This window comes from Triturus cristatus, chromosome 6 (genome assembly GCF_964204655.1).
Source record: "Triturus cristatus chromosome 6, aTriCri1.1, whole genome shotgun sequence".
In the NCBI taxonomy this organism is placed as follows: Eukaryota; Metazoa; Chordata; class Amphibia; order Caudata; family Salamandridae; genus Triturus; species Triturus cristatus.
The window spans coordinates 1,149,178,343-1,149,201,201 of NC_140589.1; the positions used below are offsets into that span (position 1 = coordinate 1,149,178,343).

The 22,859-nt window shown below is 44.3% G+C and overlaps 1 protein-coding gene across 8 annotated transcripts in view; it reads right to left on the reverse strand.

The window, feature by feature from the left end:
• Nucleotides 1-22,859, reverse strand: part of MAP4K3 (mitogen-activated protein kinase kinase kinase kinase 3) — a 1,115,786-nt gene that overhangs the window by 886,596 nt on the left and 206,331 nt on the right. For all 8 annotated transcript variants that reach the window (XM_085612074.1, XM_085612073.1, XM_085612071.1 and 5 more), the window contains exons 4-6: nucleotides 19,494-19,558; nucleotides 15,747-15,802; nucleotides 8,600-8,647 (exon numbers count right to left, since the gene is read on the reverse strand). In XM_085612074.1, coding sequence (XP_085468200.1) covers nucleotides 8,600-8,647; nucleotides 15,747-15,802; nucleotides 19,494-19,558 — 169 coding nt within the window. The remainder of the gene's footprint in view (nucleotides 1-8,599; nucleotides 8,648-15,746; nucleotides 15,803-19,493; nucleotides 19,559-22,859) is intronic.

Genomic DNA, 22,859 nt, shown 5'->3' on the forward strand with positions numbered 1-22,859 from the left:
AGTAGCCTAGAGTCATTTACTAAGAGAAAGGTTAATTTAAATCATTTTTCTAAGTGCATACCTGAAGATAACAACCGAATTGCATTGCTGTTCTTTTTAAATAAGAAATTAAATTAAGCTGAAAGCATGTGGATAAATAAATCTCTACTAATTCCATTTTAGAGGAAGAAAGAAAATGAAGGGGCATGGAACCAGGTGGGCATGCATTTCAAAGAGTTAAAGGATAAACTGCTAATTTAAAAAAGCAAGCAGGTTTGCCGTCCCACACTGCTTAGCTGCGGCAATAGAACCCTCATTTAATTTTTATAAGAAAGCCAGTCCTTAACTAATTACATCAGTATTCGTTTCATCATGGAGGAGGGAAAGTATTTTAGGAATTCAATTAACATTCATTGGATGGAGCACAAGGATTTTAAGTAACTTTTTCTGGCCCATTATAGGGATATTCATTATTACCCATGAATTCAGATACAGAGGACAAAGGCTGCAGACAAAAAGCAATGGAATGTCAGAAAGCTTTTCAGGACAAATGTAAGTCAGATAAAGTGGGTACAGAGACACACCTGCTCTACCTGGGCGTCTTATCTGGCATTAGAACCGAGAGACTAGAATTAAGTGAACATATATGGATTGAACTACAGGTGGCTATTTTAAAGATCTCACCAATACCTTCCAGCAGGGCTCTGGCAACAATATCTACCCTTGTGGAATAAGCTTCTGACTAATCTCCAAGATACCTGTTAGCTTCGGTCAACTGAGGGTTATACATTTGAGTACGCTACTGTGCCAATGTTAGTAAACCAGCACAAATTGGTGCTTAATACAAAACAACGTGGTTGGCTTTGGTGCCAACCACCTTATTTTTGTGAAACCCTATATAAACCCTATATATGTTCATGAAAATAGGACTAGCGGCTCAAACATTACATGCTAACTTTACTTCTACTACAGCTTTGGGTTTTTGAAACAATGACTAATGAAGGAGACCGCCTCCTAAGAAGAGGAGGGATACTTTTTTTATTGTCTTACAGTAAATTCTCAATCTCTAAGATGGTGAAGAAAGAATTCTGGGAGGTACTCCTTCTGAAGGCTGCTGAGTATAACCAGATACACTGTAATACAACCACAGTTTCACTAGGAGGACACTGAGCAGCAGCATTGCCTACTCTTAGCATGCTGTTGGATTGACCTTTTTAAATAGGAGGCAGATGCAGACTTCCTTCCACTTGAACGCATATGGTGTCCTGTTGGACAGCTGCTTCAGCCAACTTAAAAAAAACATTACTGTCTCGTAGCAAATGTAGATGCCCATACTGGAGGCATGCAAGAGATAGGCCACCAAGCTTTGGAATGTACGTTTTTGATGGAGTGTCTAAAGATGTAGCCTGGAGCTGGAGAGGAGATCAAGCCTGCACATCAAATTCACAAGGGGCCCCTCTGACATCTGGAGAGAGGTCACCACCAACCAGGGTGAGCTCATTCAAGTAAAGCCATTGTAGTGCTGTTTGTACATGCTACAAATAAGTAAAAAACGAGATCAAACCATGTCCTCAGCCAAAACAATGTTCCAATGATTTATAAATGTTTGTGATTTATCAAGTAAAACCCTCTTAAATAAAGACAAGACAATCCTAAAAAAGTGCCCCTAATTAGTGAACACAAGTATAATGTTTTTCCTTTCCATAGTGTTCAACCGCGAGCTTAATAACCAGATACAATTCTAAAGCTTTCAATATGATGACTGACCCTTGCAAGCCACCATACTGGGCATCCAGTGAATGTATGACTTGCCTTTCTGCTGCATTCATTTTAGTGATGTATTACCACCGCAGGTTATAGTTGAATGTTGTTGTTTTTTTTATTTTTTAGAGTTATATACAGCGCAAATTAGACCAAAGATATCGGGTACCAGAGAACTTTACATTAGCACCAGTTTCGTTACTAATGGGCACATTCATTTTTGTTTGGCACGGGAAGATAAAGTGATTTGCGCAGAATCACAGGATACTGAGCGTCGGTTGGCGAAGGCCAGCACTCTCATCATCTAGCATTGTAAGCTTTCTTTACACCTTTACTGCTTCAGTAATTTTGGAGTCTTTCACCTACCATACCAGCACTATACTGTACACAATATCCAGCAAGATCATACGATCTGCTACTTTAATACCATTACGTAAGAAATCATGCTGATATTTACTGTATGGTTCTGCACTACATGGTTCTATGCTACGTCCTTTGTTTCCCACAGCTTGGTGCCATTAATTTCTGAGTGTTTTTATAAAGTTACTCTCATGGCTTCACTGCCTTCTCGCTAAAAGCCCTGTGGTCTGGTGAACTTTACCATTACTCAAAATTGCTATTACGTGTAAAAAACTCAGTTTGTAGTCGACACTATTTTTCCTTTGTGCCAAACAGCTTTACACAGCTCTCTTTTTGTTGACTAAAGATGAAGTGATTTAATTGCTAGTCTATCCATTTCCGTGTGATATTACTGACTTAACCATTAAGGGCGCTGCATTGATACATTCAATTACTGTTCACTCATAGCACTATATGAAAATAATCATAAGCTGTCAGTTACAATTAACTTATCTTTTTTTCCATCTTGTCGCCAACTCCCCTCTAGAGATGTATGAGGTGAATTCTTTAGTTTCCATTGGAGGCAAGATACTGTCTTTAATTGGTTTTTATCATATGTTCAAATCATGGGGTGTCCACTTTGGCCATTTTCTTTTACGAACAATCTTCTCTTCACTTAAGTCTCTTCATTCCTCATAACCTCCTGAGTGCTATCAAATGCGTTACAACAAATTTGCCCATAAGAATGTCTGTGATGCAGAACCTCTAAATGACGGTATAAAAATGGCCAGTGTTTCCCTTACACGCAGTCAGTTTTTGTAAATTAGGTTTTGCTTCATCCAATTCTAGACTGCTATATTTAACACAAGGTTGGGCTGACCTGCAAGGGATACTGCCACACACACTGTAACATGCTTCCTAAGAAAAGGTACACTGATGACTGTTGCATTATTATTACTGTGCCACCGATACCCGGTTTCCGTTTAATTATTTATATAAACATTGTGAGGAGTCGGCCTTGTTATGCGCTAAAATCAGTTGACCCTACATTGCAGACAGTTCATGCCGTAAATAAAATACATCCTTGTAATTAAATATATATTTTTTTATTGACTTATTATTTATGTAACACGAAATATGATGAGTAGTATCGCCACTGTCATTCGCACATTAATCTAAGTTATTTCACAAGAATGTCCTACAGTTGAGTGTACAGTTTGTGCCTTAACAATGAGTGAATGTCAAGTGGCTTAAAATGTTCCGATGAAATACACAAATCATGGCCAGGGTTCGAACCAACATTAAAGGAGCAGGTATTCAGTAAAGCATTCAAGAGACTGTTGGGTGCAGAGATAGTTGCGCGTCCATATTGTACAGAGCCGCTGCCATTTTAAAAAATAATTGCCATCTAATATCTCCACTAGTGGACTCTGGATGGGACCTGACCTGCCTCCAACACAAACGTTAGAGAGCACCACCACAACCCTAAGAAGATCATTTGTTGCTAGTGCATGATGGGAGCCTATTATACCCATGCTGTTGCATAAAATGAATCAAGCAGGACAGTTTATGAGCCTGAAATATTAAGGAAACCCAGTGGAATTCTTCCAGCATCCAAGCATGCTTCGTTTACACAAAACCTTGTCAACTCCTGGCAGTGCACATCCAGAACCCAAAACAGAAGACCTGCTGCATTTTCCCTGCTTTACAAGCTCTGCAAAAGTGCCAAACAATGCCCCCTTTGGTTCTGCTGTGGTACTGCACCCCTTGCAAAGGTGAGATGCAGAGAAGGCATTGGCTAGCACACTTGGCAGCCAATAAGATGACGTTCAGCGTTTTGTCCCCTCTGTGAGCCCTCATTCGTGCACCAGCATCCCTCTTGCAGGCAAACTCTAGTGATGGCTTTGCCACCCACATATTCCATCCATTATTTGTTTGCAAAGCACTTTTCACCCTAAGTGGGATGGGTATGCCCAGACGTGGGTCCCTTGCTCACTGTGCCACTGGATTCAAGCTAGCCTAGCTGATGAAGGATAATACCCAGAAACCGGTCCCAGGATGCTTGTTTCCGGTCCCAGGATGCTTGTTTCCGGTCCAGGGAGGACCTGGCTTGCTGTTCAGTCTTGACTGTTCCCATGAGGCACAGGGTCAAGACTGGTTTGCATATGGCTGGGTCTAAACTGGGGTGGCACGGTGAGCAAAAGAACAATGAATTTAACCCAGATCTCTTGACTGGGGGTGAATGTATGATTTATTCACCATTCCGTCCATTTGTTTGCGTAGCACTTTTCATCCTAAGTGGGATGGGTATGCCCAGACGTGGGTCCCTTGCTCACTGTGCCCATGGATTCAAGCTTTACAACAAACAAATGATGGATGGAATGCTGACAATGCAGACATTCTTCCCCAGGCAAAAGAACGATGGATTTAACCCAGATCTCTTGACTGGGGGAGAATGTCTGCATTGTCAGCATTCCGTCCATCAATTGTTTGTTGTAACGCTTTTCGCCCTAAGTGGGATGGGTATTCCCAGACGTGGGAACCGTGCTCACTACGCCACTGGAGTCAAGCTATCCTGGCTGATGACGGCTGATAGCCAGAAACCGGTCCTAGGATGCTTGATTCCGGTCCAGGGAAGACATGGCTTGGCAGTTTGGGCTGGACTGTTCCCATGAGGCACAGGGTCAAGACTGATTTGCATATGGCCATGTCTAAACTGGGGTGGTGTAGTGGGCAAAAGAACGATGGATTTAACCCAGATCTCTTGACTGGGGGAGAATGTCTGCATTGTCAGCATTCCGGCCATCAATTGTTTGTTGTAACGCTTTTCGCCCTAAGTGGGATGGGTATTCCCAGACGTGGGAACCGTGCTCACTACGCCACTGGAGTCAAGCTATCCTGGCTGATGACGGCTGATAGCCAGAAACCGGTCCTAGGATGCTTGATACCGGTCCAGGGAAGACATGGCTTGGCAGTTTGGGCTGGACTGTTCCCATGAGGCACAGGGTCAAGACTGATTTGCATATGGCCATGTCTAAACTGGGGTGGTGTAGTGGGCAAAAGAACGATGGATTTAACCCAGATCTCTTGACTGGGGGAGAATGTCTGCATTGTCAGCATTCCGTCCATCAATTGTTTGTTGTAACGCATGGATTCAAGCTAGCCTGGCTGATGAAGGGTAATACCCAGAAATCGGTCCCAGGATGCTTGTTTCCGGTCCAGGGAGGACCTGGCTTGGCAGTTCGGTCTGAACTGTTCCCATGAGGCACAGGGTCAAGACCGATTTGCATATGGCTGGGTTTAAACTGGAGTGGCATGGTGAGCAAATGAACAATGGATTTAACCCAGATCTCTTGACTGGGGGTGAATGTATGATTTATTCACCATTCCGTCCATTTGTTTGCTTAGCACCCACATATGGTAGACATGCATAAGATCCTTCACAATCTTATTAAGAGATCCCCCATTCAAACATCCCCCCTCCCAGTCTCTCACTAATGGGGCACTAATGTTCATATCTGGGTAGAGGCGGTTGCAAATGGTCCAGATGCAGTCAAGCCTTCGCCACTGCAGATCTCGTGCAGTCTCCTCTGAAACGTAAATGGCAACCAAGATTTTTCCTTGATGCTGGACCCACTGAGACTTCAGATTACATTGGAGAACCTGCATATACCAGCTGGTTTAGTCAACAAGCAGGACTAAAGAAGCTAACAGGCCAAGAACTCTTAGCGCTGCCCTAACTGTGATACCCGATAGACTGTGGCGAGCCTGCCTTCAACAGCCAATTGTCAAGGTAGGGGAAAACTAATAACTGATGATGGATGGTGATCACCACCACCACATTTGTGAACACCAGTGAGGCATGAAAAGACATTCATCCAAACACCTTCTAGATCGCAGCCATGCATGGTGAGTGAGCACCACACTAGAGCTGATCGCTTGCATCAGACAGTCAGCAGTAGCCAGGCCAGCACAAATCACATATCTGGCTGCATCTTGACTATCTATAACAGTTTGAGCCAAGGAGATATAAAATTCTTCCGGGAACCCTGAAAAGATCACGCTGCCCATGACCCAGACGATGTGCGTATATTAGACCAATAGGCAAACAGCATTACAGACCTCAAGCTTAGGCTAGCTGAAGAGAACATTACTTTTTCCGAACACCTTAATCTTCTTTGACTCCATGACCAAGGAGGTTGTAGGAAATTACTTAGGGTACATTAAACAGGAACAAAAGCTCAGATGAACGAGGTTCAGGTCTGTAAAAACTCTGTAGTCTTTGTTTTAACTTTAGCATGTCAGCTGTAAGCTCAAGACCTCAGCAGCATGTCGAATAAACAAATCAAAGGAAGCACTCTTTTCCACTGGGGGCTCAAAAGGCGAAATCAACCCTGTATCCGTGTAAGTATCAAACTCACTGACCTCCTTTAAGTCAAGGTACAAAATATCATCATCATAGTGAAGAGATAAATCTTCCCCACCATCAACATCTCCGGGTGGTGGCAAGTTATGGTTAGACAACACTTACCACTACAGTGATGGGGCAATAAGCTCCCCACGCTCACCGGTCTTGTATTTTAATATCATATATTCCCCTCCTCAGAATAAATTTAATTCTGGAGATTTTACTGATTTTTAAACTCACTCACTTAAATGTGCCCCCACTTAGCTGTAGAAGTGCCTCCCTGCTCTCCATCAAACCAAGTTTTTGGAGAGAGAGGACTGCCGATGATGAAGCATGACACCAGGTGGTGTGCGAGGACAGTCCTTAACTTTTTGTGAAATGCCATCACTCGCTTCACCTAGCAGTTTCTAGGTTTCAGTCACAATACTTGGAGCAGCTTCTGTTGTGTTTACAAGCTTACAAGTTATGGTTAAAATCAGAAGGAAAAAGACAATGAGGCTCGAGTATGTCTCTGTGGTAATGGAAGCGGGGGTCAGATTCATGTGTTAAGGATACAAAGTACATCGCAGTGAATTCAGAGTGTGACCTCGGTTGAGGTTGAGAAAAAACTGTCTCGGGACAGGCATCAGAGTTGGAATCATATACACCTTCAGTAGCACTGGTACCATTGTGAGTGGGAAAGGAACTGACGGAAGTATTCGTGCCAGAGTGAAAGTCTGCACCAAAGTCAGTTCATCACTAGAAAAGGATTCCAGGGGCTCTGATGGCAATGAAGACAGATCCGCCAGAGTTAACCAGACTGGAGACCCCTGCTGAACCTTGGGCATGAAGGAGCATCTGAGGGAGTCCAGAAGAGTGCCAAATATGTGCAGCATTTCCTCATTAAAGGCCTTGATCGGATGCGGCGTCGCCAATGGACCTTTGAACTTATCACACAACTTGAGAGGCGTGCCCCAAGCCCGGAAATTAATTGTTGGCAGTCATGGGATGGTTTGAAACCAGGTTTTGCAGGGACATTGTTCCCTTGGACAGTGGATTTGTAACTTGGAAGGTGTTTAAAGATCGACGAAAATGGGAGCAGATCTAAGGAACTGGATTCAAAGGTGTGGAAAGAAAGGAACAGACGTCGGTGCTCAGTGGAGGTACATGTAATGCAGCTTCATTCCATCAATTCTGGGTAAGCACAAAGCCAACATGGAGCCCACAGCGCCACCAAGCAGAGTGGAGATCCTGTATGGGGCCTGGAGATTTTACTACAGGTGAGAACTCTGCGGCTAGACGTATCCATCAGAAATATATTTAAGTCATGCCAGTGAAAGCAAATGTGGCCTATTAGCATGTGTTATTTAGAGCAGGTATACTAATAAACACACATTCTCGCATTTAATAATACACTTGAAGTTACCTTTCCTGTCATCGCCAAGGTACAGCAAAACTGCAGTGACAAAACACTTACTGTCTCCCAGACTGCTTGTTACAATGCTGTTAAAGACCAAAACAGCTGCAGTAGTCAGGAGGGCCCTTCATGTCTAACGACTACACATGAGAAAGCAGCGTGACATAAACGTTGTATAAATCCATGCTATTTATTTCCATTATTGAGGCAGAGAAGAATAATTATGACCCAGCCAAGGCTTCGCCACTCATGGCCATGGCCCCTCCCCACACTCAATGGTATTAAATACCATACTACACACTTCGCTTCTATCTCAAATACAAACTTCAACTCTATCTCAAATACATAAACTCACACATATATGTGGGGTGTGTGTGGGAGGGAAGGGGGTGTATTTTCTTGCACAAGTTCAGAAACTTTTCTTGGAAATGGCAAAAACAAAACACATAATTTCGGCAAAGATCATCATTCAAACTGCCAAACTGATGAAGAATCAAAAAATATATTGAAATGAAGAGAAAAGAAAGAGAAATTGACAGCGGGATGCGAGAATGAAGTGACCAATCATAAACCCACAATTAACCAGGGCTGCATAAAGAAACATAGAAGACGACACCTTCAGTATATTGTTATTACCACTAGGTGGCTTTCTCATGTTATAGTTTGAAGAAATTAAAGCCAGCATGCGATCTGAACAAAAATCATCTCAGCTTTACCTTTATGTCTCGATGCATTTTTCCTTTACTGTGAAGGTAGTATAAGCCCTGCGGCAATAAAGAAAACACAAGGCATCCGTTATAAACCAGGAATATTATTTTCGGTTTGTTAAATTCAATATTTCTTTCAATAGAGCTGTAAAAAGTCGCTGCAATTAGGTACAATAGTTCCTATCAATTTTGCAGTAATTCCTAAATTTATACAAAGAGAAGTCAGAAAACAAACATGCCACTTCAGCTTCCCCACCCATTTAAAGTTTTTCACAGACCAACAGCGTGCTTTTTTTGTCTTGAAATGCTTTTTACTTGTTTTCCTCGTTTAACATTGCACAATACAATCAGGTACCATACAACATGATGCTACAATGAGGGTATTGCAGGGAGGCTGGTATTTACCATTTGTAGAGAACCAGGGAGGGTACAGGGGTGAAGGGGAAGAAAATAAAGGGGCTCGGAGGTAAGGAAGCAGGCTGCAAAGGATAGACATAGGTTCCATGCTCAGTGTTGCTGTTCCCCAAATTGTGGGCTGAGCGGTAATTACATGGTGAAGGGGGCAGGGGCAATCCGCGTCGCAGAGGTTGTGGCTTTAAGTGCCTAGATCAGGCGCCTGCAGGCCTCACCCTAGGTGTTGGGAGGCAGAGGTGAGGGTTCACGGAGAGACGTAGGATCCAAAGTACAGTATGAGCTAAAAAACGTTATTCAGGATGTTCCCACACAACCATGCGTAACAATAACAGAACACGTTTCCAACCCACATAGTCCAGTACAATCACAAACAATACCCAATCAACAGTGCATCATATAATGCAATAGTGTCAATAAACAAGGACTGCAAAATGTTCTTCTTCGACCGCTATGCAGCAAAGAAGCATGAGTCTGGAATGTGCGGTTATGGGGTTAGGACAGTAATCCTCACGGTATTTCAAGAGGTAGTCAGCATCCTGGATCCATGAAGGCTGCAAAGACTACCTTTTAACCAAAGAGGGACACGGAGCCAAGTTTGTGAGGTCCTGCTCGTAGGCACCAAGGAAGTACTGTATAAGGAATGAGCAGTTCCTAGGGGTTACTGACTAGGACGGGGGGGAAAGGGGAAGAACAGGTCTTTCTTCAAAATGCCCTCACACACCCCAAGGGATGTCATGCTTCATCATTCCACCGAATCACAATAACATCACCATAGGCAAGCTGTTTACCCTACACGTAATAAATATTACACTTCTCCCTTTCCAATTTGATTAACATCTTTACTGTTCATATCCAACCTAATCCTTTCCCTGTTACAATATGGCTGCCACGATAAAAAACTCTGGTCACAACCTCTTCCCGGATGTTATCTGATAGAAGCGCCAAGATAGCCCTATCCAAAATGGCCGCCACGTTCAGGGACGTTTTTCTACGGCGCTACTTAAGGATATCCCCCGGAAGTTTTCCCTACGGGGCCCAGAGCGAGGGTAGGACACCGGCAAGTTGCTCGTCTACCTCCGTGAGTATTCTATCGGTTGCCTGGATCTAGACGGTAAGCCTATTCGCCGCTCAGTTCTTGTGACCGGTTTGGTGTAATCTGACCCCCTTGTTCCTTTCCCTTATTTGTTTTCATAGACACCGGAGCAACTAATGTGCTCTGTTCTTTCCCCGTCAGCCGGAACTAGGTCACGAGGGGTGAGTCTTCACCGTGTGCCCGGCACGTTACACCTCTGACACCAGCACGTCTAGTTGCATGCTTCTTTGTCAGTTACATACAATTCACTTTTAGTCTCCTCGTCTTTCTCCTCAAAGGCTGGCTGTATTTAGCTCCCTTTTTTTCTAATAGTCAGTGTTTTTCCGGTTTCGGTCTACTACGACCCGTTTAATTATGTCAATTATTTATTTTTTGTCAACACACAAGTGCATTGTGACGAACGTTTATAGAGAATCTCACCAACACTTACGACTGATCAGATGAATATATTTGGTTCCTCAACTGAGTCACATGAGATCGCCTATTTTCCGTTCCCGTTGCACTGGGTCGCCTGCCAAGCAACCACTCCTGGCACCCGGTCATTGATATAGTCACGCCGCACCGACTTTGTCCACCTTCACCCACTGGCCGGACTTCGAGCTTATACAGTGAATTCACTTTTAAACATCACTTGTGTGCTTTTCACCGCATCACCCTCCAGTACATGTATTGTATGCCTCTAGGCTGGTCTAACCGCTGGTTATGTTTCCCTTTCTCCACTTCTTGTTTTTATTCCCCTTTATCTCCCTTCTCCCACAGGTCTCTCTACATCCCAGTACCAGTTCCTAATTAATTACCCCCTACCGTTTCTAGCAACTAGTGCTAAACGGTAGTGCACTCACCTCACACTTTCAATTTGGTCCTGACGAAGTGCCATTGACCACTTCTGGGGCAGCTGGGGCACGAAACATGTTGACCACACCCACGCTTGATTAGCCCTTATGGAACATCATTCCTACACAGGGCTTCTACATAATTTTAATAAGGCTGGCGCTACCTCAATAATTAAAACTTGAATTAAGTAGGACGGCTCTAAACCTTTTTTACTTACCTCACTCCTTGTGCACTACCCAGCCCTCACACCCACACGCACCCATACGGCTTCTTCAAAAGATCCCCGAAAAAGAGCCCCGGTTTCGGGAGCACATCAGGCATTGCAGCGCCGGCCTGACGAGGGGCAAATGCCCATATGATGAAGCATGACATCCCTTGGGGTGTGTGAGGGCATTTCGAAGAAAGACCTGTTCTTCCCCTTTCCCCCCCCGTCCTAGTCCGTAACCCCTAGGAACTGCTCATTCCTTATACTGCAAAGACTACCTCCCACAAGGTAGCAATAGGCTTCCTGCGTACTCCCCTCAATTTGTATAACTAGCCCCTCTGCCAAGGATGTTTAATCTATGTGGAGTGAGATATTTACGGTGCAAGTAGATGGATTGTGTGTAGTCGAAGCATGTGTTTCGCGACCATTTGTTTCCCTTGAATGGTCTTCCCAGGTTGGTCTCTCATCTTGGCTGTAGAGCTGGTAGCCTGCCCTTCACCATAGACAAAGCAGTCCTTTAGATACAGGAGACGAGCCTGCGTCCAACAGCAAATGGCAGAAGCATCTGCAACAATTCATGGGTATGGGGCTCCGCCAGGCCCACCAACCACAGACAGTACATCGACCCCATTAATGTGAGGAAGATCAAGAATTCTGCCGGTGGCTGTCTTCTCTGGCAAAGTCATCAAGGGCGCAAACCCTGCCTTCAGCACGACTGCGGTCCACCCCCGCATCCTGTGAGGTATCCTCCACCAGGTGTGGGCACGCTCACTACAGGCCGAGGTGCATGTAGTGGACAATGCCGTGCCTTCCAGACCAACTATTTCCAGCAGCATAGCATTACTGTCAGTAATTGTGGGCACGGCACTGCACCGCCCTCAAGCCCGCTTCTAATATCAAGACGATAACGGCACCCCTGTGACATGGGTCTCCTACTTCTCCCAGTTTCAACATATGGAGCCATACCAGTCACCCAGCCAGTCACCTCAGCCTGCTAGATTACGAAATACAACACGAAATTAGGCAATCCTAGGCCCCCCAGTTCCATCAAGCACTGCAGCACCTTCAGCGAGACCCCATGCAGACTCCGAGCCCAGATCAACCAGTGCAACAAGGTATTCAGCTCCCTGAACCAGCTTTGCGGTATCCACATAGGCAGGTTTACAAACTGGTACAGAACTGGTGGCAGGATTACCATTTTAGACAATTCAATACTAGCCCTGATTGCCAGTTTAAGGAATCTCCAAAATCCCTATTTTACTTGTTAAGGCTCGGAAAAACCCTCCCAAGTTCAGTTCTCTTACATCTGCTCTACAGTGAAATACCCTGATCCCCAGGAATTTGAGGACCTGGGGAGCCCTTTCTACAGTTGCAACGTAGGTAAGGGGAAGGGGAAACAAGGAAGGCACAGAACTTGCTCAAGTTTGTGTGCAGACCGGAAACCACCGCAAGGGCAGCCAGGAGTACAACACACTGGCACACAGGAATTGGTCCAGCTGGTCGTGTAAATCATGGACTGGGAGTAAAACAAGTACTCCTGGTGCACCCCATTCAACAATCTACTTAGTTTCAGCGCCTGCACATTCCCAGAAGTCCTCAGCCCGTTTCACCATAGGTGCATTCACTAGCAGCACCAACGATCTGTCAAAGTGTATATCCTCCACACTACTGTAGTCCCCACTTAAGACCATAGGCACGCCCACTTCGGCTGACAGTAGAGGTGTCAACATTTTGAGGCATTTATTTGCCCTACATTCAGTCTAGGTGCGCCCAGAGCATAACATACCTGCTTTCTGTATCTATGTGCATAGCCACAGGATCAAGCGGCATACCTGCCTTCACCTAGATCAGTGTTAGTCGCACATTAGGGGAGAATGCCATGGTGTTTATCGCCCCCGCCCCAATTATGGAGTCTTGGTGTCTCTGTCCTCGCTATGTGTGTCTCCTGGAGGAGTGCAATGTCTACTCCCATAAGCCATATGCATTGCATTATATTTTAAGTCGCTTCCTCATGGATCTCAACCCACGTACGTTCCAAGTGAGAAAGATGTAATTAAACATAATGCATTAATGTAGTGGTTGGGCTCCGAGCCCCCCCCCCCTCCCCCGAACAGCCAGGCATGCACAGTTGGTGGGATGTGTATTGGTTCGAGCTATGTGATTAACAGCACAATGAATAATGAAAATGGGCTCATGCTCTATACGAAACCCAAAATCCCCCAATCTACAACAGCAGTCCGGCCAGCCAAATATCTCTAGAAACATACAGTCAGCAAGAACAGGTGGTAAACATTATCAGAGAATACTCTCTGGACTAATAGCCGAGAGAGGAACATTTGAGGGTGCATGGCAAGGTACAACATCCAACAATCCGTCCAATTATGCTTCTCAGCAAAATATAGAGCCCAAAGTCCTTGAATGATGGCAGGAGACCACAGGCCAAGTACCAACATTCCCTCACATCAGCCATACAGAGAAGGATACATGGCCAAAGAACTACGGTGCTGCGACTCCAGGTACAAGAACTGGGAGAGATTCAAAGGTCTTCTGCTACCTGAGAAGTTATCAGGCATTATTATCCACCCCCTAGGGGGAAAGAAAACTTGTTGAACAAAAGGGCCAAGGGCAAGACAAAAGCCATGTCATCTGAATTCTTCACGACAATAAAGAAATATTAGACAAAGAATTCTCCTGATAAAATCCAAAAAGGACTCTCAGAACCCATTCCCATTACACCGAGAGGAATGAACCTCAACGCAAACACTAGAGACATAATCCGTACACCAAGAAAGATAAACAATAATACCTCCTTGGTATAAAGGATATTTCACAGAATTTCGCTGGCCAATGTCTACTGCCGGACCGCAAGGATCTACAAAGCTTGCCCACGCATGGCCTTCAGTGCCCTGGTCTGACAGTCAGAACATGACTTATTAGAGTCGTGGAAACGCTCGAGGCACCACGGCAAGCGAGAAAGGTGAAACAACCACAAAGCACTTTAAAACCTATTTCCATTCTCTTTTTTATTTTTTTTCAATATCAAAGACCAGAAATGTGTAACCGATATGCACACAGCCATGTATATTCTGTATACATAATAGCTAAACATAACTGTGAAATCAGTACAAAAGCACTTTACAATATTATTGAACAAGCATTTACAATGCAATAGGTCTCGCAATTGCAAGATTTTGAGCTATTGGCATTGTAAATGTCAATGCCTTTTATAATATTAAAAGACATTGTCATGAACAATACAAATAGGTCAGACTTTAGCAAAAGCACTGTGGCAACACCTGCGCAACCGTGTCCCACACCAAGAGGGAGTAAAGGCCCAACAGGCATGCAGTGTTCACAGACTGCAGACCCAAGCTGGAGGAAGAAAACCTCTTCTTCCCAAGGTGGTCCAGCTTCTTGGATTCCCTATTAGGTGGTGTGTTAGGGAATGCACCTTTGGACGTGAAGGCTTGGACTACCAAACGCTCGGGGGTAGGATGGGAAGAGAGGAAAATGGGGTCGGCCGGGCGGTGGCGTCTGGCAATCATCCTGTCCACACACAGGAGCCCCTGTGTTAGGCTTGGACCAAGCGCCCAAAAGGATGACCATAAAGGCCTCATTGAACGGCAGCAGGGACTCCGAGGAGCCAGCTGCCGGTTGAAGCACCTCTGTCAGGGTAGTCCTAATCTCCACTTTTGTTGTCACTGGATTCGGCACCAGGGGAGGTGTCATGAGGTCGACAGGCGCAGATCCGGATCTAGGCCTGGATCCTTGGGGGGCCCTGAGGCGCCGGAGCTGAAGCCGCCAAAATCGTAGTCCTAGAACCCCCAACCGAGTCCGTGGAGCCCGAGCGGAGTCCGGCTGCCCAAAGATAGAATATAAGACTTGGTAAAAGCTTTGAAGCTGGGCAGGAGTCGCTCCATGTCCCAGAAAGGGAGGGAAGGCCGGAGTCGACCCAATAGGCTCTGCGGGCTTAGCCGGATGACTCCCTTTCGCGTCCCTCGTTGCGGCGGACGACGGACGGGGAAAACACAAAGAGTGACGATGCTTCTTCGCCTTCTTCTTGTACTTCTACTTACTCAAGGTATTGCGGAGGAAAAAATTCTTCGGATCCAGTCTGACACCTGGGGGTAATTCTAAGGTGAGGAATCCATAACTAATAGTCTCTTTCAGATATAGATGTCAAATTGTTCTTGGGCTTTCCACCTGAATTCAAGATGACAAGCAGCGCTGGTTTCTCTCAGCTACCCAATAGCTTTCTTGGTCAAGAAGTCAGGATTAGCATCCAAGATTGGCAATTAAGTCAGTAAACAAAATCTTCTTCCTGCATAATGACCTTGTTAGCATACCCTTAAAGATGTGCCATGTTGGCCAGAGACTAACACTTAGACAGCAGAATGTTTTCGTTTTTTCGTTTGCCAGAGCATGGGGTTATTAGAAGGATGTGCCATCTCTTCTAGTTAAGAGAAAAGAGGTGGGGGAGTATTAGAAAAAGAGGTGAATATGGAAAAAACATGTTGAAAGAAATGTAAGCATAGCTGTTTCATGTGAACACTGCACAGGAAGAAACGGCTTTAACATACGTACTAACTGAAATGAAGAGAGTTAAATACCTGTAGTGTTTCCCTGGAAACATAGGCAATCTGTTGTTCTGACAGAGGACCAGTTACTGTAAGAAAACAAATCATGGGTTATACATTATCATTTGATAACTCATTCAAAATGTTAACAGGCATACCTGCAATACATAAAGGGCTGTATTACACTTATGACATACTGTCCCCATTGGAGCTGCAGTGCAATTTTACCGCAGTGCAGTGGGCACAATGGTGATGCTGACCTCAGCACCGCCGCAAATTTGCAGTTATGCTCCGGGTAGGGCATTAAGGAAAAGAAGAGCCTCTCTTTAAAGAAGCCACTCCGTCTTTCACAGCATAGGTGACACCCAGCCTACACCTCAAAGGCTAATAGAGATCTCCCTGCAGGCAAATGCATTGAGTGACTGCACCCACCTAGAAGGGGATGTCTCTGGCATCCAAGATACTCCCTTTTCCACTTGCAGGGGTTATCCTAGGGTGAATGCCCAGTGTGCTACATCTTAGTGCCAGACGCTCAGTACACCTCCATGCATCTATGGATCTTCTGTAATTCTATAGTTCCCGGGGCTTCGAAAAAGGGGACACACGCCTTATGCATGCACCTCCGAGGCAATCTATGTAATATGGCCATTGATTGGCCTCTGCTATTTTTGTGAGAAAAAAAAACCAATCCTTTTTGCTGATTAAAAAGTAGAAGTTCCTCATCACAGATTCTCTTGCACTATTTTCATTGTCCCCCTCCTCCATAGTCACAGGACAGCTGGACCAACAATGGGAAAGTGGGTGCCTTCTTACAGAGTAGGTCTGTCATTTAAAATCCCTGGATGCCACGGATTCGATTTGTTGGTGGGTCACATGATGAACGCAAGACCAGGGATAACCAGTGAGTCACTGCAGTGAGTAACCGGCACTTACATATGCACCCTCATGAGAAGACTACTAAGAATTTGTTACAAAATAAAAGACGTACAAGTTCTTCAGAATGGCATGACAAAATAGCAAGGATTGGCAAACCAATAGGTCTCAGCAATCCAAGACCCATTGGCGTTGTCAATGTCAACGTCTTTTTAGCCATGGTAAATAGCAGCATGGCTGAAATTCATGTAAAAAAGCGCTAGGATTCAGCCTGCGCTGTATAATGCAAATAGAATGTGATGGGATACTGTGTGGGATATTACATTTTCAAACACTAGAGTAACCCACCACATGGTAAAACAAAGCTTGAATTTAAATGCTCAATGCCATTTCATTGTGTGCGTTTGTTTTTTTGCAAAACAGAACCAATATTGTTAAAATAGCAACGATCCTTTCGCTTTGTTGGATATAGTGAAATGTGTGTTGTTTAAGTAATAACACAGAAGTGAAAAAACGGGAGCAGTTTGAAATGAAGCCCGGCTGGGAGAAGACAGAGCTTTGTAAAAACATGAGCTCTCATGTGGAGTTCTCAAACACAAAGTAACAAGCATTGAAAATGCAATAGATCTCGCCTTTCATTAAGTTAAAGCCATTTGCTTTGCTATACAATACCATTAGAAAACCAAATGGCTTTAACTTAATCAAAGGTGAGACCTATTGCATTTTCAATGCTGGTCTTTCCTTCCTTCCCACCCGCCCCCACTTTCTTTCCTCCTCTGGGGTTGCAGCTTGTATCAGTCACAATGCACCAGACACAGTCAAATAATGCAACGACCCGCCTGCGATCCACCGTGAGACTAGCCTTTATTGTTGTGTGCCCTCCCCTCCCGTTCTCCCCCACACATACATGCAGCTTTACTACCTTCTCCAGTCGGCATAATCCAACTCCCAACCAATATTCGTGCCGCTAGTGATAACAAACGTGCCACTGTGCCAAATGTTAACTTATAATGGAACTACTTAAGCTGGTTATCTACCCAGCGGATACATACCCTGCAGCCGCACTGAAGTGTTAGCCTATGGCACATGTTGCTGTATACTCAGGGACAGGAGTGGCATGTGCTGGCGGGCTTGTGATGTGAGTCTTAGTTCTAGTATCTACCAGCACTGGGAGTGCTTAGTAAATCTGCGGAAGCTGTATTAAATGCTAAAAAAATGTAATGTTTACATTGTGTGTGAAGAGGTTTGCAAGGGAAGCCACACGGACATATGAGTGCCCCCTCCCCACCCACTGCCCCCGAGTGTCTGCAGAGTGCTTCACCGTCTAGCGCTCAGAGTCTGCCTTCACTGCGCTATATTCATTCAGACACAAATGGTAACACTACAAACAGACACAAATGATAACAAGAACACAAACAGCTGTCGCCACGCCACTTAACCGTGAGAACACACGCAATAGTAAAAAAAAAAAAAAGTGCACCCAGTCATAAAACCCACCGTCTCACGCCACCAGTGAAAGATCCAATCCCGGTGGGCGTGGCCTCAAGCAGACAGAGTGGCAGCCAGTAGGGACTAAAAACCCTCCGGTGCAATCAAATAAGTAGGTTTAGCATAAGTAATTAAGAGAAACGACGCACGGCCAATGGGACTTGCAGGCGGAGCGGACACGGGGCTTCTGGAACCGTATCGATTCCAAGAAGCCCTCGCAATGGTGAGAGCAGCGCATGCTCGCTGCTAACTTCAGGCGAGACCTAAAAAGTAGCTTCTAAAAGGGAGCTGTGGATGGATACAAGTACATGGTCCATTCTCGTGGGGTGGGCTAAACACAACAGGAGGAATGATGCATGAATGTCATGAACTCATGGGGACAATGGATAGAAGACTGGCAAAGGAGTGAGGCAATGGGTGGGCTGAAGCAGAGAGATTAAACAAAACTCGTCTCTTCGAGACAGCGCATGCACCGTCTAGAGAGAACTAAAAAACAAGTTTATCATATCCAAGCACCTCTACAGGCAGTCTTGACCGTAGTGAGTACTGATCCCAGATCTGTAAAGGGTGCTCGAACTTCAAAAAATGCCACAGAGCCATCAGCAAACATCATTCTTCTAGGTCCTTCCTATTTATATGTATCAGAGGCGCATGTGGGGGCGGCTGCCAAATAAACAAACCACCACGTAAACTCCCCTTAGTTATGAAGTCTGGGGAAATATTCAACAGTACATTGCTGGCAGAATCATTACCCGTTGACCAATGCTAACTCAATAGATGGCAACATTTTCTGGAATTTGGCACACTGGACATCCTTGATATGTGCGACATACATACAAGCAGAATATTTTTAAAAGATTTTGAAAATAGATTTCGAAATTGAATACTGAAAATTATTTATAAAAGCTTTTATGTTATCCTTAAAAACTATGTTATGACAGAAATAACAAGCATCAATGCGTATTTTAAAATTCTTGTATTGTTGTCATTTGCTTTTGGTATTCCATATAACACAATTTTTCCAAGATAAAAGAATTTAAGCGTAACATGTTTAACAAACGAGAATTAACATGCATTGGCAGCAATACATTCTTGTAGGAATCCTTGTCCTGTAGGATTATTCTGAAAGCATTTGACAATTGGGCATGGTTATTTATCATTTACAGAATGAGCTTATAAACTGGTTTTATAATGGTTATGGACAGTTATAACCTAGGACAAATGCGTAGCCCTCATGTTTCTAAAACGTAGTAAAAATATTTTGGAGATTACTTATTTGACAAAACCGAGAGCTATTCAATTCCAAGACAAGAATATATAAATAGGCATATATTAAAATACAGATAACTTTAAATACTCCTAAAATTATATTGAACTTTAAAACTAAGTGAATGCGTTTACAAGAACAGCTGAACTTACCATGGTAAGTATCTTGCAAAGAACCACCTCCACAAAACTCCATACAGATCCAGAGTTTATCACGCCTAAAAAAAGAGAAGACATTTTTTTAAATATGTCTTGCAACACAACGTAATATTGTGTATGCAACAACAATACACATTTACACAAAGCAATCACTAAATTTGAAATAATTATGTTTCAATGCCTTTGGACAACAAACATCTTGAGATCAAAATTTGACCACAAGAAGGTATAGGCGTCACAGTTATAGGTAAAAGAAGGAAATGTTGATTTTAAAAATTCTGAATAGTTCTGCATAGTGAGACTAGATATATTTTATTTTGTATGGCTTACAGGACCCAGATGGCAAAACAGAACAATCTAATAAATGCTGTTCTCTAAGCAGGTGAAAACCTGCTCCAAACATATGCCCCTCTCAAGTACATGTTTTAGTTGATGATCTTCAAGCAGCCCTATTCTGCTATATGACCATCCATATGCTGTAATTCTGTTGCGTAATGGTATTTTAGATTGTATGCACACTCCTCACTAATTATTGACCAGAGACATTACCTGCACCCTAACTCCAGCAAAAAACAATGGATGACATCTTAAATTATATTTTCCAGCAGATCACTATATCAGATGACATTCATAGTGCCATTTCACAAAAGTTGACACAATGATGTGGATATAATGGCTTTACAAATAAAAGGAGTGATAGAGAAAGTAAATATGCCATTGATGATCCACTACAGAGGATCAACTCCTCATAAAAGAATATACACAATTATGTGAATTGTATTTATTATGCGCAAATTACATCAGAAAAGATTAGTTTCTATACAGGGATAAAGCGTATCTAGTAAAAGTATCAATGAGACTATCTAAAACACCAACCAAAAGACACAGACTTTCGAAGACAGTGCATGTGGATCAAGGGACCTAGGATGTGCCATAATACATATTTTTGAGTAATCTCTTTCCTTATTTTTGTAAATTCTTCAGAAGGTTAATACAGTATTTGATTTAAAAATGTTTTTAAGGAAATGTGCAATCAATGAAGCTTGAGGTACACACAAATATATCTTTATCAATCCTTTGAATGATCATGATAGTTTAGATTAGGGTCCCAAGGTCCTCTATCTAAAGATTATTATAAACATCTTCACTAACACTTCTAAAAGTTAAAACCATCAAAGTGTTCCCAAATAAACAAATATAGGGTAAACAGTTAAAAAAAGTAAGTGTCACAGGTATGACAACTCAATGTACATAATTAAGGGATGAATGGTTTATATGGGAATGCCTGTTTTAATTGCATCCTTAATATAACATTACATGGGTTCCCCTGAGCAATCACTGTGCAAGCTAGAGCAGCCACCTCAAAGAGTAAAATATTTTAGGAGTAGCACTTGGTAAGAATTTCATGGGCATACTGGAGACTCAGCAATTGGATCATATGAAGTGTAAGCTTTCTTGCATTCTGGATAGCTTGGTAACTAAGGAGAACACTCTTTGGCCATGTACAATTAATTGGTATGAGCAAAAGTCCCCCTCAACACCTGTGCCTCCCACCAGAAAAATGAAATTTAAGATGTGATGTTAGTGAACATTAATTCCAGGAAAATAAAGGTTTGATCCCTACAACAAGAAAAAAAGGATAGCAGTGCAATAGCCAGGAATGTCATTAGAAAGAAATGGTTACCTACAAATCCTAGGCAGAGTTCGCGGAGTTCCGCAAAAAGACAAAAAAACTGAAGTTCTGAAAGTGGCGGAGTGCAGCACAAACTGCCGTTTACGCTGATCTTCTAGCTACTCGAGTAGAAATTCTACCCGAGCATCAGCGCGCACTCGCCAACTTACCAGTGTCGAGAGTGAGTGGGGAAAAAACGTTGCTGCGCCACGAGAAGCGGGGTGAAACCCCGAAAACGGACCTAGGATCCTTGTTTCCAGTCCAGGGAGGACCTGGCTTGGCAGTTCGGGCTGGACTGTTCCCATGAGGCACAGGGTCAAGACTGATTTGCATATGGCTGGATTCAAACTGGAATGGCATGGTGAGCAAAGAAACGATGGATTTAGGCCCAGATCTCTGTACTGGGGTGAATGTATGACATTGTTCTGCATTCTGTCCATCAACTGTTATTTTTGCATTTGTCACCCCGAGTGGGACGGGTATGCCCAGACTTGGGCCCCGTGCTCTTCATGCCACTGGAGTCAAGATATCGTGGCTGAAGAGGGGTGAAACCCCGAAGCCGGTCCTAGGATGCTTGTTTCCAGTCCAGGGAGAACCTGGCTTGGCAGTTCGGGCTGGACTGTTCCCATGAGGCACAGGGTCAAGAATGATTTGCATATGGCTGGGTTCAAAGTGGAATGGCATGGTGAGCAAAAAAACGATGGATTTAGGCCCAGATCTCTATACTGGGGTGAATGTATGACATTGTTCTGCATTCTGTCCATCAACTGTTGTTTTTGCATCCTATCAATAGGGTATTCCGTACTGACCAGTGATGCGGGTACCTGGATGCAAAACTTCAGATTGTTATGTTTTCCCCCGAGTTGTGAATACATTTATGTGATATGTGCCCCACTTCTAAAATATTTTGTCAACTAGTTTCTGCTTTAAATCTAACTTGTGTGAAGTGCTTGTCTGTCTGCTCTGTGTTTTTCACCCCATATCAGCCAGGATAGCTTGAATCCAGTGGCACGGTGAGCACAGGCTCCACCTCTGGGCATACCAAGCGCACTTAGGGTGAGAAAGCAAAAGAGAGGTGGTATGGCTGGGGGGGGGGGGGGGGTCATCTCGAAGGGCAGTAACCCTTTCTGACAATTTGCAGAACCCACCTGTCCGATGTGATGGTGCACCAGTGGTGGAGGTGATGGCGAATACTGCCACCCACTGGGACCTGGTGGGCCTGAAACATCGGACTAGGAAGGTTTGGAGGCAGGGGCAGCAGGGGGGGTGGACTGACCTGCACGCTGGCCCCGTGACCCACCTCTATGGGTCCCACGTCCACAGAGACTGTTGCTGCGCAGGCCCGTGGCTCTGAAACGAACATGCTTGGGCGCCCCTTCCTTGACCACGAAAGGAGTGAAAAGCAGAAGCGAAGGGAGTGTATGTGGCCGAAAGGCCTAAAGACTTGGCTGAAGCCCTCGAGTCCTTAAAACGCTCCAACGCCCAATCCGCCTTATCGCCAAACAGGCGAGTGTCATCAAAGGGCATGTCCATCAATGTGTTCTGGACATCCTCAGAAAAGCCAGTCGTTCTCAGCCAGGCGTGGCGGCGTAGCGCCACTGTCGTGGAAATCGCCCTGCCCAGCGAGTTAGCAGTGTCAAGACCACAATGGATCGTGAACTTGGCTGCGTCTCTCCCCTCAGCAATAG